The sequence below is a fragment of the Penicillium crustosum genome (genome assembly GCF_028827405.1).
Source record: "Penicillium crustosum strain IBT 35664 chromosome Unknown utg000002l_segment0_segment0, whole genome shotgun sequence".
In the NCBI taxonomy this organism is placed as follows: Eukaryota; Fungi; Ascomycota; class Eurotiomycetes; order Eurotiales; family Aspergillaceae; genus Penicillium; species Penicillium crustosum.
The window spans coordinates 7602042-7616990 of NW_026623123.1; the positions used below are offsets into that span (position 1 = coordinate 7602042).

At 48.4% G+C, this 14949-nt stretch overlaps 9 protein-coding genes across 9 annotated transcripts; 4 read left to right on the forward strand and 5 right to left on the reverse strand.

The window, feature by feature from the left end:
* Positions 1–116: 116 nt before the first annotated feature.
* On the forward strand, positions 117–1022 carry N7487_006365 (class II fructose-bisphosphate aldolase; the record flags this gene model as incomplete). Its single annotated transcript, XM_056874112.1, has 2 exons — positions 117–707; positions 744–1022. The coding sequence occupies 2 exons, from the start codon at positions 117–119 to the stop codon at positions 1020–1022; spliced, it is 870 nt and encodes a 289-aa protein (XP_056731832.1).
* Positions 1023–1234: 212 nt separating this feature from the next.
* N7487_006366 (SDR family NAD(P)-dependent oxidoreductase) lies at positions 1235–2138 on the reverse strand (the record flags this gene model as incomplete). Its single annotated transcript, XM_056874113.1, has 2 exons — positions 1235–1697; positions 1789–2138. 2 exons carry the CDS (start codon positions 2136–2138, stop codon positions 1235–1237), a joined length of 813 nt encoding a protein of 270 aa, XP_056731833.1.
* A 394-nt stretch (positions 2139–2532) lies between these two features.
* N7487_006367 (Short-chain dehydrogenase/reductase SDR) lies at positions 2533–3495 on the forward strand (the record flags this gene model as incomplete). Its single annotated transcript, XM_056874114.1, has 4 exons — positions 2533–2596; positions 2657–3078; positions 3134–3434; positions 3488–3495. The coding sequence occupies 4 exons, from the start codon at positions 2533–2535 to the stop codon at positions 3493–3495; spliced, it is 795 nt and encodes a 264-aa protein (XP_056731834.1).
* Positions 3496–3832: 337 nt separating this feature from the next.
* On the reverse strand, positions 3833–5842 carry N7487_006368 (MDR family MFS transporter; the record flags this gene model as incomplete). The annotated part of the gene is made up of 6 exons (XM_056874115.1): positions 3833–4154; positions 4206–4259; positions 4312–4377; positions 4436–5473; positions 5536–5669; positions 5726–5842. The coding sequence occupies 6 exons, from the start codon at positions 5840–5842 to the stop codon at positions 3833–3835; spliced, it is 1731 nt and encodes a 576-aa protein (XP_056731835.1).
* Positions 5843–6726: 884 nt separating this feature from the next.
* Positions 6727–8452, forward strand: N7487_006369 (putative cysteine synthase B; the record flags this gene model as incomplete). The annotated part of the gene is made up of 3 exons (XM_056874116.1): positions 6727–6940; positions 6997–7826; positions 7913–8452. 3 exons carry the CDS (start codon positions 6727–6729, stop codon positions 8450–8452), a joined length of 1584 nt encoding a protein of 527 aa, XP_056731836.1.
* A 764-nt stretch (positions 8453–9216) lies between these two features.
* N7487_006370 (ferric reductase family protein) lies at positions 9217–11405 on the forward strand (the record flags this gene model as incomplete). Its single annotated transcript, XM_056874117.1, has 7 exons — positions 9217–9347; positions 9407–9657; positions 9714–9828; positions 9878–10129; positions 10184–10282; positions 10335–11342; positions 11399–11405. The coding sequence occupies 7 exons, from the start codon at positions 9217–9219 to the stop codon at positions 11403–11405; spliced, it is 1863 nt and encodes a 620-aa protein (XP_056731837.1).
* Positions 11406–11989: 584 nt separating this feature from the next.
* N7487_006371 (uncharacterized protein) lies at positions 11990–13025 on the reverse strand (the record flags this gene model as incomplete). The annotated part of the gene is made up of 2 exons (XM_056874118.1): positions 11990–12794; positions 12853–13025. 2 exons carry the CDS (start codon positions 13023–13025, stop codon positions 11990–11992), a joined length of 978 nt encoding a protein of 325 aa, XP_056731838.1.
* Positions 13026–13413: 388 nt separating this feature from the next.
* On the reverse strand, positions 13414–14470 carry N7487_006372 (Cystathionine beta-lyase eukaryotic; the record flags this gene model as incomplete). The annotated part of the gene is made up of 2 exons (XM_056874119.1): positions 13414–13467; positions 13532–14470. 2 exons carry the CDS (start codon positions 14468–14470, stop codon positions 13414–13416), a joined length of 993 nt encoding a protein of 330 aa, XP_056731839.1.
* Positions 14471–14489: 19 nt separating this feature from the next.
* N7487_006373 (Cystathionine beta-lyase eukaryotic) lies at positions 14490–14865 on the reverse strand (the record flags this gene model as incomplete). Its single annotated transcript, XM_056874120.1, has 2 exons — positions 14490–14576; positions 14650–14865. The coding sequence occupies 2 exons, from the start codon at positions 14863–14865 to the stop codon at positions 14490–14492; spliced, it is 303 nt and encodes a 100-aa protein (XP_056731840.1).
* Positions 14866–14949: the final 84 nt, after the last annotated feature.

Consider the following 14949-nt stretch of genomic DNA (forward strand, 5'->3'; position numbering starts at 1 on the left):
CGAGGGGTGGGTCTTGCCTCGTCTCGGGGTCATTCTTCTGTTTATGTTGTACCTATAAACCAACTCGATCAGCCCAGTCACAATGTTTGTATTCAAATCCAATTTCAATTTCCAAAATGTCCTGGAAAGATTCCAACCGTCATTTCACCATCTTGCAGAATGCGGAAGCCGGGCAGTATGGAGTTATCGCCGCCATCGCCTACAACATTGAGCATGTGCTAGGTCTAGTTCAGGCCGCCGAGACAGCTCACTCACCCCTCATCATTCAATTCTTTCCCTGGGCTATCGAGGCCACTGATGGGTTGCTTGTGCGCACTGCCGCAGATGCCGCGAAGCGTGCGAGTGTACCGATTAGCATCCACCTCGACCATGCGCAATCCGAAACAATAATCAAGCGAGCAGCGGAGCTGCCCTTCGACAGTATCATGGTTGACATGTCCCACTACGAGAAGGAAGTCAACTTGGAGAAGACCCGCGAACTGGTGCGGTATTGCAATGAGCGCCAGAAGGCTACTGAGGCCGAACCAGGTCGTATTGAAGGCGGAGAGGATGGTGTAATGGATACTGCAGGATTAGAAGCCTGTATGACAACAGCTGAAGAGGTGGATGAGTTCGTCAGCACGGGTGTGGACGTGCTTGCTCCGGCATTTGGGAATGTTCACGGCGAGTATGGCCCGCAAGGGCCACAATTGGATTTCGAAAGGCAAGTCAGACGAGAAATTATTAATCCCATTCACTAATAGCTGTTTAGATTCCAGAGCGTTCGTAGCCAGGCAAATGGTAGAGTAAGGTTAGCTCTACATGGCACCAATGGGTTTACGCCTGAGTTAATGAAACGCTGCGTGGCTGCGGGCGTCAGCAAGATCAACGTCAACCGCCTCGTCTTGGATGACTACTATGACCATCTCCGTGCGAATGTGAATAAAATGACGCACACTCAACTGATTGAGGAGGGTATTCAGAAGGTGGCCGATCTGACTGTCAAGTGGATGGAAATTTGCGGCTCCGCCGGTAAGGCATAAAGTATGTTAAAGTCGAATGCCACTTTTGTTGCTATTCTCTTCAATAAATTGGATTTGTAAATAAATTAGAAGAAGAAGAAATTGGAAGAAATGCTTGGTTGAATCCTGACTTGGGTGGTCGATCTTACACCACATATCTTAACGAATTTGGTATGAAAGCACTGTGTTCTTGATAATAAATTAACTTGATTCGTTTATTTGCACTGCAATATTCACTGTAATTTACTATACATTCCACCGTCTGCTAGCAACCCCGTTGCGTTCACATAACGACTCATCTCTTCACAAGCCAAGAAAACTGCCGGGCCTGCCATATCATTCGGATCTCCAATTCGACCAAGAGGAATACGCTCCTCAAGGGCGGCCATCTTGACAGGGTCCTTCATATCATGGGCAGCTAGCGAGGTTCCGATAGTGCCAGGCATCAGGGCATTACACCTGATCTTATCTTTGCCAAGCGCAATGGCCATTGACTGCATCATGGAGAGAATCCCAGCCTTAGTAGGAGTATAGTGAGTTTGGAACCCACCACCGAGCAAAGCGCTAACGGAAGAAACACCAATGATTGAGCCACCGTGCCCTTGTTTCACCATTTGATGAGCGGCAGCTTGACAAGAGTAGAAGGTGCCTTTGATATTGACATCGACAGTATGGTCTAAAAGAGACGGTTTAATCCTATTTTTTTTTTCTCTTAGCATATCGGCTTTGATGGGCGGAAGAGGAACCACAGAGTTTGAAATCACCGAGGTACAGGCATTTGACTTACTTCAAAAGCTCGGCTGGTTTAAATACACCCGCATTGGCGACAAAAATGTCCAATTTCCCCCATTGCGAAACAGCCTCTTTGATTAAATCGGTGCTTGTCTCCGGTTTCGTCACATCCCCGGGGAGCTCGAGGATCTTGCCCGCCTTGATGCCTGTGTTCTCGATTGCCTTGACCTCCTCCAGTAGACTGTGCCGAAGATTTTCGTCCTTGGCCAGACCCAAGTGATTCACGGCAACATTACATCCTTGAGTAATATATGCCAGAACAATCGCGCGACCGATTCCAGTGGTACCACCAGTTACGGCGGCGGTCTTGCCTTTGAGCAGGTTCCAAGCGGGCAGTGCAGCCATCGTGTAAATCGAGTAGGGGAGGAGTGAAAAGACACAAACACCGATAGAGAATATTTGAATTTATTATGTGTTGAGACAAGATGAGATTCGAATTCCAAGCCCTCAGCTCTCTTGGGAAATCGGACGCTTGAAGTGGATCATAGCGCCGTCTCGGGGACACATCCACTTTATCCCCGCACGTATCCCCACGCTTCTCCAACACCCGTCTCGAGTCATCACTACAGTGAGAGTATGGACGATGATTTTGGTTATGCGGTGTTTTGCGGGCATACGAGACAACCTTGCCAATCTTTCTTAGATTTATAAAGAAGACATCTTTTGGTCAAATCTTCCCCCATATCAATCATCTGCGCCTTTCTTTACCCAAAACACATTTATCATCACATCATTCATCATGGCCTCCAATGGAACTCCTATCCCCCAGACTCAAGTCGCCTTGGATGGAAAGGTTATTGCTAGTAAGTGTTTTAAAAAAGTGAAGGTCTAGAGAGTGGCTAGCTAACAGGATAATTCTTTAGTTACTGGTGCCAACCGCGGAATAGGGTTGGGTATTGCTGAGTGCTGCCTTGATAACGGTGCAGCTCAAGTCTACTCGATTGACATTGGCGAGACTGGAGAAGATTTTGCTGCTGTATCGAAGAAATACCCTAATAAACTCTTTGCCGTCACTGCCAATGTGACCGAAGAGGCCACTATCACCGCGGCAGTTGATAAGATCATCGAACAGGCTGGTGCTCTACACGGAATGGTGGTCAATGCCGGTCGTACTCACCACAAGGCTGCCCTTGACTTCACCAAGGAGGATATTGAGACTCTGTTCAATGTCAACCTCTTCGGTGCCTTTTATACTGCACGTGCCGCTGCCCGCGCATTTATCAAGCAGGGAATCAAGGGTTCCGTGGTTTTCACAGCTTCTATGGCTTCTTACCGTCCTAACAAAGTATGTTTCCATCCACTTAAACTCTTATTCACTCAATACTAACCACCCACACCAGCGCGTTCCATCCGCTCCCTACGGTGCCTCGAAGGCCGGTGTTCGCAACATGACCCACACTTTGGCCATGGAATGGGCACAGTACGGCATCCGTGTCAATAGCGTGTCCCCTGGCCTAGTCAACACTGCCATGACATATTGGGTACCTCAACAACCAGACTGGGAGCAGCAGCTCAAGTACTATGGCGGCTTCCCTCGATTGGCCGAGGTCCAGGAGCTCGGTGGTGCCTATGTGTACCTCCTAAGCGATGCCGCCAGTTACACCACTTCCATCGACATTCCAGTGAACGGCGTGATTGGCAGTAAGTAATTCCAATGCCTTGACTTTATCACACGAAGGTACTAACGTGTATAGTCTGTTAAACAAAAATAAACGTCGGATGGTGTAAACGAGATTAAATTTATTTCCCACCAAATATATTCTGTTATGTTACAATGAGAAATAATGGTCATTCAATATATTTTCTCCCCGAGAGATCCATTAGGGTCAACGTGTAGTTGGGATCATATCATAATCGATGGATTCTATATATTAGGCAGCATCATCATCATCATCATCATCACCATCGTATATCACAGGGAATCAGCACGATAGGCACGGTGTTGAAGGCTGGTCTTGGATATCTATCATTTTTATTAAAATACAAGGAAATGTTAAAACAATAGTCTATATGCTTTCATGAGCCAAAGTCAATTAGACCTAGCGTTCTCTTTTTTCTTCGTCCAATTCTCCATTGAGTCGCTTTTTCCCTTCTTCCTTCAGAGCCTGATCGTCGGCCCGGTTCAAACCAACCTGTGGCATCAACCAAACAGCCAAAAAGAAAGCAAATGTCGCAAGGGATGCACCGACAATGAAGATGATACGGAATCCCTTTTGATATGCCGGCGTCAGCACATCACGGACATGCTCAGCATCCTCGGCAGATAACTTTGAAAGATAACTTTGTGGACTCGATAGCAGAGAGCGGGACTGAGATTCGTCGAGATTGAGGACTGAGATGGACGACGAGACAATATTATTTCTGTATTGATTAATAAGAGAATTACCCAACAGATTTTGAAAGAACACTAACATGATGGTTCCAGCAATAGCGAGCCCGAGAGTGCCGCCGAGGTTTCGTACGAAGCTGCTTATTGTTAGTTCCATAAATGGCTTGCATCGCTGTGGGCGTCACTCACTTTCTGAATGAAGTTACCACTGCCATATCCCATCTTTCAACACCGGCTTGAACTGCAATAAGAGAGCTACAGGAAGTTAGCATAATTTACTGAACCAGGGTAGGGGACCTAGGAGACCACGTACGGCTGCAGAGTATTTCCAACGCCCACACCAGTCAGAATGCCATACCCAATCTGTTTTCCCAATCCCGAATGCTGATCAAGTGTGGAAAAAAGCCCCAGGCCAACAGCCCAGATAATCCATCCAAAAAGAATACATTCACGATAACGACCTACCCAGTGCACAATAAGACCGGAACCTGTGCTGCTGACAGCTGTGAAGGAAGTCAGCACGGCAACACAACCAAGAAGAAGAAGAGGGTTTGTACTTTGCATGAGGGTAATAGGGAGAAGCATTGCAGCCGCTTTCACCGTCGAATATCCAAATACCAACTGATAGAAAGTGGGAATATAGTAGACTTGCACCAGAAAGTTCCACCCGTTGATGAACATGGTCAAGCAAGCGCCGTTCACAATTCGGCCCTGGAAGATATGCATCGGAACCAGCGGCGTAGACGCTCCCTTCCACTGCCACGCAATAAAAGCAACAGATATGGTGAACCCAGCGACCAGAGTCGCAATAACATGCGCCGAGTTCCATGCATACTCGCCGCCACCCCAAGTCAGACCAAGCAGCAAGACCGAAGTCCCCCCGAGAGCCAAAAGCGCACCAAAGAAATCAATTGCCTTCAGTTTAACTTTCCAGTCGCCCGTGACTTTCCGAAGGGGCATAAAAAACAAAACAGCCAACGTGGTTAATGCAGTGAGCGGTAGGTTCAAGCGGAATATCCATCGCCACGAGTCTTCTGAAATTGAAGCTAGCGCACCTCCGATAACGGGACCAATGCCATTGGCAATAGCAACAACGGCACCTAGAATACCTTGATATTTGCCTCGTTCACGGAGAGGGACAACGTCGCTGACGATCATCTGTGCGACTGTCATGAGCCCACCGCCACCCACTCCGGTAAAAGCACGAAAGACGATTAATTGCGTGGCTGTCTGCGCAAGCGAAGCTGCCAATGACCCGAAGAAGAAAATGGCTAGCCCGACGAAGAGCACAAGCTTGCGAGACCAAATATCAGATAATTTTCCATATAGTAATTGGAAACATGTTGATGTTCTGTGCCGCGCATGTTAGTTTTACTGGGTAGTATCATGAATAAAAGAGAAAAGAGGACTCACACAAAATAACCGCCCGAAATCCAGGAGGTCTGGTCGCTGGCACCCAATGCATTTCCTATGATAGACAAACTGGCCGCCAGGGTCGTCTGGTCCATCAATGCCAGGAGATCAACGCTGGAACATGCCAGGAAGATCTAGGAGTTGGTGACATTAGCTGGGCCATATATTGCTTGATATCGCATGCACTAACCGTGATGATAGTACGCTTAGGCACATAATTAGTTTGTTCGTTGAAAGTGACATTAGTCCCATTCTTCTCAACCGCGACATCCTCTGTTGGTTTCGAATTTTCGAGTACCCCTGTCATGGTGTGTTGATATGAAGGGATAGAACGTAAACAGACACCGAGGATCCGAAAACGCGACGGAAAGAGAAAACGAGATATAAAAAAAGAACTCAGTCAAGAGGTCAAAGCGAAATAATCAATCTCATCTCTTCACATTCGTAATTTATTGATGCATTGAATGCATTGAGTGCACTGATCGGCGTTTAGTCTGAGCACCTTGACAGAAGATCTGCATGTCCAAGTTGACAAAACTTCTCAAACACCCTCAAGGTACCCGCCCCTTTAGAATAATATCTTCAGCTAATAAAAAGTTTAATCTGAGGACCTGTGGGATTATTGATTCCATTCCTGGGGACCTTGTCAAACTATGTGACACATGGATAATTCAATTCTAGAACGTTGCAAGGTACGACATCAAGAATACCAGAGCATGACGCAGCTGCGGGCGCGAAATATTCCGTTTTCAACCGTTCTATATCCAATTACTGTGACAAAGAGGCTTGTCTTGCAGTCTCTGATCTACACTTGGACCCTGTCGATATCCCCGAGATCGCTCCACGCGATTTCCTTGTTCATCATAGTAGCAAATTTCCAGGGCTTACGGCGTCTACCTATGGCATTTAGCCCTCATATTGAGTCGTGTGGCGGGATACTCACTAGTGGAGTAAGAGTAGATCTTACTTTCGTACCTCTTGGATGCCAAGAAAGACGCAACTGGATGGAGGGGCATGTGATGGCCGCTATAGAAATTCATTCTGTATAATTGCCTAGAGTGACCCGGGATTTTCTTCTCTCATACCTGCTTTCATCACTCGAGAAGGTTGCTCTTGAAACTCGTGCAGTAGAGATTGTCCGCTACTTGAATATCAGCATCTATATCTTGCAGCTAAGAGTATCTCAACAAGATGATCAATTCTTCCGTGAAAATGACCAACGTGAACGAGAACAATGTATACTTCGGCACTGACTCGTTGAAAAAATACTTCAACCCAGACTGTCAGCCTCCTCTACCCCTTGTAGAGCTGCCACCTCATTTGAACCCTTACCATCAAGATGGGGTTCGGATATATGCAAAGATGATGACCATGCACCCCGCAAACAATGTCAAGGCAATGCCAGGTATGAGAATCCTCGAGAAAGCACTAAGAACCAATTCCAAGCTTACAAGAGGTTAGCATTGAACATGCTAGAATCTAGTGTTGTCCCCGGGGAGACAGACAGGATCATCGAATACAGCTCCGGATCAACAGTGATTTCAATGTCCATGGTCGCCCGAGTCATGCACGGAGTAAATGACACGCGGGCTTTCCTGAGCAACAAGACCAGCGATGCAAAACTGAAGCTGATGCAATTCTTCGGTCTCGACATCACCTTGTTTGGTGGGCCGTCTCAGCCAGAGCCATTGGACGAACGGGGCGGCATTCAAAATGCTCGAAGAATGGCCTTGGAGTCAGATACTATTGTCAATCCCAATCAATACGAAAACAACAACAATTGGCAGTCCCATATCCGATGGACCGGTCCCCAGATCTTTAAGCAGCTACCCGAAATAACCGTCCTCTGTGCTGGTATGGGCACATCTGGTACCATGACCGGTCTAGGAACCTATTTTAAAGATGTGAAGCCATCTGTTTATCGACTTGGTGTTTGCACGGCCGCTGGTGACCGGGTACCTGGACCCCGGTCATATGCTCTAATGCGTCCTGTTGAGTTTCCCTGGAAAGCAGCAGTGGATACCATCGAGGAAGTTGGGTCGGCCGAGTCATACACTCACTCCCTGAACCTATGCCGAGAGGGATTGGTATGTGGCCCATCATCCGGATTCAACCTCCAAGGGCTCTTCCAGATGCTGGCAAAGCGCAAGGCCGCGGGAACTTTATCTGAGATAGCAGGGCCAGACGGCACAACACATTGCGTATTCCTTTGTTGCGACCTACCATACCAGTACATTGATGAATACTTCCAAAAGCTGGGCGAGCAGCAGTTCCACCCAATCCGAAATGAGGTAAATATCACCTGCATGACGTCTTGGCGTTTAACAAGTCCACCATAGGAGGGAAAAGAAAAGCTAACGTATCCACTAATCTCCAGCGCCTGACAAAAGTTGACCTGCACCGATATGATGAGAGCTGGGAGCGGGACGCATTAGAGGTCCTGCCCCAATTTTATGGATCACCACGACCCCTTGCGCAAAGCCTATTGAGCGAGATTGTCCTCAAGCCGCAGAACCGGGTTCTGGACCTGCGCCAGCCAGACGATTTCTCCGCGTGGCACCTTCCAGACTCGATGAATCTACCATTGTCTAGTGTTGGGCCTCAGAGCCCATCACCGTTTTCAGATCCAGATGTTCTGGAGGCGCAATGGGTGGAGCTGGAGAAGATCTTCAAGGATGACGTCTTGGTCTCAGATCTGGGACGGCATCATATTCTCGTGGTATGCTACAACGGAGATTCGGCACGCGTGGCTACCAGCGTTCTTCGGGCGAAAGGTCTCGAAGCAGACAGCGTACGTGGAGGTCACCGTGCGCTGGGAATGTATGAAATCGGGAGCGAAAGACCGATCTCCACTGCGAAGGGGCCTATCACGGCTACCGTTTCTGTTGCGGCAGTTCCCCTTGAACAGAGAACCTGAAACCCAGGATCATAGCGCAATCGATTGCAAAAATGCGGAATGTAGGGTTGGACCTGCCATGTGAGGCGCTAGTCCCGATGCAGACATATTGAGACTCGATTTCTTTTCTTTTTTTCTTTTTGGTATTGATTTGGATTACTTCATCGGTTCAGTTTATCATTCGTCACATACTACCCTATGACTCTTTCAATGAGAATATTATTGTTTCGATTTCTTTCCACATCTGCCCACACGTAAGAGACTATTGTGTCCACTGTGGCTCGAGCCTCGAGCACTCCGCATGCGTTGAATAGCTCGGATTTGAGGGAATCTTGGAATATTCAGATGATGTGCAAGATATATATGTTGTATATGCATGTATGATATTTTCCGAGGAGGTAGTAGCACAAACCACGATGTCAGATGTCAGATCCAATTTGTATCGAGCGCAAATGTGCTCTAGTTCACTAGCCTTTGATATTCCAACCAACCACAAGGCTTGGAATGGTTGCAGGCCCCCATCTCTCCATGAAATGTGCTCAATTGTGAGCAGATCCCCTCGGGTGATCGGCGATAATAATTAAAATGACTGGAATGACCATCCAAGGCCCCTTCGATAGGTACAAAGGAAGAATAAAGGAGATATCCCGTTTTCGGTTCCACAACCATTCAAAGACACAAACTTGTTCCAGACTTGCCGATCATACCTTATGTATTCCATGATATCTGAACTCCCTTGACAATACGTTGTTGGTATTGGTGTCAGTTCTTTTCGGTCGCACAGGATGATGGACATGAAGATGGCCCAGGGCACGCCCTGGCTCGACCAGCCGGTGATGCTCCATTCGTCTCGCGCCGACAAATGCAAGCTGACTGAAGCTCAATGTATCTATCGCAACTATCACTGGCGATACTGGTATGTACCTCCCTCCGAGTTACCTACATGTATATGTGCTCATCGAAAATATGTTCTAGGTACCAAGCCGACCATGTTTACGCATTGAACACCGTCTACTTCATTTGTGCAGTGATTGGAATCTTTGCTATCTCGAACTTACTCGTACGATTTGCACCGGATAGAGTGAAACGGACCAGACCATGGCGCATGTTCACTTCCGCTTCGCGATACTTGTCGTATCGTGGATATCGATTACCTGCCCTGGGATATTGGTCTCCAGCGTTAGGCGTGGGGATTCTGGGCGCTATCGGCGCTGTCTTCTTCTTCGGTAGGCGGTTGTACATGGGAAGGTGTGCCGAGAATGGTGGTTGACACCCTTTATAGCGATGACACTCGGCCCACAGCCGTATTACTGGCCGACAGATGCTTCTTATGGAAGTAGTCCTCCAATTGCGACTCGATCTGGCTGGATGGCTCTTGCACTGCTTCCATTTGTACTGTGAGTGTAAGGTTCCGAGCATGCAATTCGGTGGCTGACCTCCTTTTAGGGCACTGAGCACCAAAGCCAACATGATATCTGGTGTGACTGGTATTCCTCATGAGAAACTTCAAGTATTCCACCACTGGACAAGCTATGCAATGTTTGTGTTGGCATTGATTCATACATTTCCTTACATCATTTATCATATCTGGAAGGGCGATATGATGTATCAGTGGAAGACAAGTGTCGTCTACTGGACAGGGGTTGCTGCTCTCATCTCACAGGCATATCTAACTCTCATGTCTTTACCATTTATTCGGTAAGGTCACCCTTCACCTTCCTACTGAGAGACAAACTCTTACCTCTCCCACAGCAATCGATTCTACGAATTCTTCAAAGCCACGCACATCTTCGTGGCGGTAGTATTTGTCGTGTTTTTCTTCCTTCACTGCGATTTCCGACTTTCTTCCTGGTATGTTCGACTCCTATGAGTCCTGTGGTGACCTTTCATTAACATATATTAGGGACTACTTCATAGCCTCGGGCGTAATCTACTTCCTAAGCCTAATAGCCAGCCACATCCGTACCTATCTAATGCACGGCGTCCACAACGCAACCCTCGAACTCCTCCCTTGCGGTCTTGTCCGCGTTGCAGTCCCATCAATCATCAAATGGACCCCAGGGCAGCACGTATTCGTGCGCTTCCTCACATCAGACCTACACCTACTTACCGCCCATCCCTTCACCATCTCCTCCGCGTGTCGCAATCCAGACGAGATAGGCAAAGCCTCAGAACTAGTATTCTACATCAAGCCGCGCGGCGGCGTTACCGGACGCCTCGGAGCAATGGCAGCCAAGAATCCAGGCTGCACGAAGAAGATCTTGATAGAGGGACCATATGGCGGCGTCAGCGAGCCCCACATGGCTCAATTCGACACGATCCTGGTAATAGCCGGTGGCTCGGGAGGCGGGTTCTCATTAGCCATGGTAGACGAAGCGCTCCGGCTGACGGGGATGGACACACCGGCAAGCGAGAAACGAGCAACCTCCAGGCGGAACCTCCAAGTCATCTTCTCGACGCGTGATCACGCCATGGCCGATTGGTACATCGAGGAGATCGAATCACGGCTGTCGGAATCGACCATGTTATCCGCCGGCTCGGACAACGGATTCGAGACTTCGGTGTCTGTGCACGTCACTGACCAGCGGGGATCGGGGATTTCCTCGGCTTCAGAATCTGATGGTTTCAAGGGCACAGCTGGTAAGGTGCCGCCGGCTGAGCTCATTACCACGGGGAGCTTCAGCTTGAATGTTCACCGCAATGCTCGACCTGATCTTCCTAGTCTGGTCGCGCGTACTGTTGCCATGGCACATGTTCAAGGGACGCATCTTCAGAAAAAGCAGCGGGTTGGGGTTCTGGTTTGTGGTCCTGCTTCTATGCTGCATGATACTCGGAATGCAGCAGCTTTGGCGCAGGCCAGGGTATTTGAGGGTGAGGTTGAGGAGCTGTATTTGCATTCCGAGCCTTTTGTGTAAGTCTTTGGATTCCTTGCCATATTATGGCGATTGGCTAACTGGGTTTTTATAGGTGGTGAGTGCTTTTTGATATGGAGTACCATCTGCTGGGTTGATCCTACTCTCTTTCTCTTCTCTTCTATCAAAGTACTTATTTTTTGTTCTCGAGTACATATGCTTCAATTTAAAGCCTATTATTTGCAGCAACCAAAAGAGAATCGCATAATTACTTCATAAAAAAGGACCAATATCCGAAAGAAAATCCAAGTTATTAACAGCCAAGACCCTCTAAACCAGTCTAAAGCCCTAGTCTGTACTAAATCACAGGTGAATACACAACAATCTAAGTATGAATAAATAGTATAGAAAGAGACACCCGAAACAATCACCGGCCAAATATAAAACAAAGACTGGGGATATGAAACGCCGAGGCCAAAGCCTGAAAAAAAAAAATAAAAAACAAAAACGCCGAGCATTAATCCCATAAGGCTGAGTGGAGAGATGAGAAAGAAACGTGAGATCAAAAGATCAACCACGAAATGCAAATCTAAACATTAAATGAGATCAAAATGAAGAGATCATCAGGTCATTAGCCCACCGAAACCCTACCTTCCACACTTCACATCATTATCTTTCTTCCATTTGATATCGAATCAAATCCGAATCACTGCCCCTTCTCGATTCTCTTCATCAAGGAATCCCTCATCCGCACATTGACCACACCACCAACACCGTACGCAGGAACAATCTTCCCCATTCGCGCAAAGCAACTAGGCACATAATCACGACGAATCCGCGCCGCACGTTCCGTCCAATGCAGACCACCGGCCGGCTGTCGGTTATACAGATCTAAGCCGAGGAGGTGCATGGGCGTACTAGCGAACTGCATAGCAGCGGGACAGGCGAATTGCGCGATGCTAGATTTCATGGCTGGGCTTGAAGCGAGGAAGTCTGGGACTGAAGGCGCGATGAGGGCGGGGATATTGAAAGAAGCCCAGATTGTGATGCTGTCGCGGAGACAGAAGAGGGCGTAGGAGACTTTGGGTATTTGGAGGGCTGGTACTGTGGGTGTGGAGGGAGGGAGTGGTGCGCGGAGGCTGGAACTATACTTCCGTGCAACTGGGGTTGTGTTTATGGGACTGTTTCTAGCGGGCGATTCGGAGGGAGGAGAGGCGCCGAACATTTTCGCAAAGCGCGCGTCTTTGTAGACACAGATCGTCATGTTGACTATTGTTGTTGCAAAGAATTTTGGGAGGCCTGTGTCGATGGCGTTGTAGGGCTGGTTATGTGTTGTTGATCTGAGGGTATCGATTGTGTTTGCTGTGAGGTAGGTCGAGGTGTATAAGGTGTAGATGAGGATGAATGGAGTGCTAAAGAAGAAGCCGGTGGGTCGAGCGACCATCGATCGGAGGCAGCTTTTTATTGTTTGGCCGATTGGGAAGCCCTTGGAGGCTTTTTCCATGATAGCACTGAAAGGATTAGCCTTGTATTCGATAATAGCGCCTGAGAGTCGTGATAGTCACATACCGATCAATGATGGTGATCAATGGGCAGGTCAGCGCGCCGGCTGTTGCGGCGCTAGCGACATCGACGCCGAGTCGTTTGCCTAGATCCTTGGTATTCCATGTTGAAGCTGTGGAGCGTTTGCCGGGGGTCTGTCCTTGACGTTCCTGGCCCTGTGGCTGCTTTATTGTTGCCATTGTAAATATTGTATCTTGCGCAACAGCATCCCGATTCATGCTCATATATGGACGCGAGAGAGGTTATGCATTGAGTAAGAGGGTACACAAAGATAAGGTCAAATGAGACAAAATGAATTACAAATGCAAGATCTGAGCGAGTATTATATCCATCGTTGATCTCCCCCAGCTTCGGACGAGAATGACCCGGGCGCGACCCGGCGCCGGCTCTCCGATGCCGGCCCGATAAGCTTATCGGCTAAACGCTGTTCCAAGGTTTTATATTGTTGGTTTACATAGAACATGATAATACAACTACAATAAAGTATAGATTTGCTTCATTATACTCTTATTCTTATTCTTATTTTGAAATCCCCTAACGCCAGATACCAATATCTTAACTACATATCTAACGGGCTTCAATCCCATCCATAGTGACGTTGACCGCACCAGCTTGCACCAACTGAAAAAAAAAAAAAAAGATTAGCAAAAATCCAAATTATGCAAGGGACACACATAATACATACCGCTCGTTGCAAGTCGTCAATCAAGTCATCGGCATCCTCAATACCAATACACAACCGAATCAAGTCTTCGGGGAAAGCGCGTTCCGCCCGTGTCTTCGCATCAATGCTAGCATGACTCATACGGCACGGCATACTGATCAGACTGTTGACACAGCCAAAGCTGACACTGATAGCAAAAATCTTGGCACTCTCCACAATGCGCTCGCTAATGGCCGTGTCACCAGTCTCGAACGAGAGCACAGCACCGGCGCCCCGCGCCATGGAGTTGTGAAGTTCGTACTGCGGGTGGGACCGCAAACCTGGGTAGCGCACCTTGAAGCCATGCGACTCAAGGAACTCAGCAATGCGCTGAGCATTGCTCTGCTGCTGGTCCATGCGGACCTTCAACGTCTTCACACCGCGCAGTAGCAGCCAAGAGTCAAACGGCGACAGGCCACATCCTGATGCGTTGATCGGGAAGTATAGGCGTTCTCCGAGCTGCAAGTCGTTTACGGCAATGACACCGGCCATCAGATCATGGTGACCGGAGAGATATTTAGTGCCACTCTCGTAAACGACATCGGCGCCAAAGTCGAGTGGGTTTAGGAGAAGGGGAGACATCATAGTGTTGTCAACAGAGACAATGCAGGCGGGGTTGGCCTCGTGGGCGGCGGTGGCAATTTTTCCAATATCGACGATCTTGATCAGGGGGTTTGTGGGGGTCTCGAGCAGGACCATGGTTGTCTTCGAGCTCAGGACCTCCTGGACCTTCTCGGGATCTGTGGTGTCGACGTGGTGCACGATGATTCCACCGTTGGTCGAGAGGTACTTAAGCAGACGGTTGGTGCCACCGTAGAGGTCGTCACCAGTGACCACCTCGTCACCGGGGCGGAGAAGTCTTGTAATCACATCCAAGGCTGCCATGCCGGAGGACACCACCAGGGCGCGCTGTGCCGACATGATCTTGGCCAAATGACGCTCAAGATGTGTGCGAGTGGGGGTTTCCGGACCGTGTATAGTCATACTCTCCACCGCCGGCGTTGGAGGTTTGTTTGAAGGTAGCACTCTATGTGATTCAATATGATTAGTATTCATGGCCACATCAAAGCACCATTGTGTCATCAGGGGTGAATCTGTACCTGATAGATAGGAACGCTGCTGGCATTGTATTGGTCACTGCCCTCGGTGAAAACCAGCTCGGTGGCAATATTATACCGGCGTCCAGTATGAGGGCTAGACGGAGCAGGGGAAGGTGGAAGGTCATTGCCTGACAGGTCAACCTGAGGGAAACCCTTCTTCACACCGCTAGATGACCCTGAAGCAGCATTGGGAATTCCGGATCCTGGAGCCGACATCGCTGTAGCGGGGCAAAAGGAGGGACAGTATGTATGTGTGTGTGTAGAGGATAATTGAGGATAATTGAAAGCAAACCCGTCCAA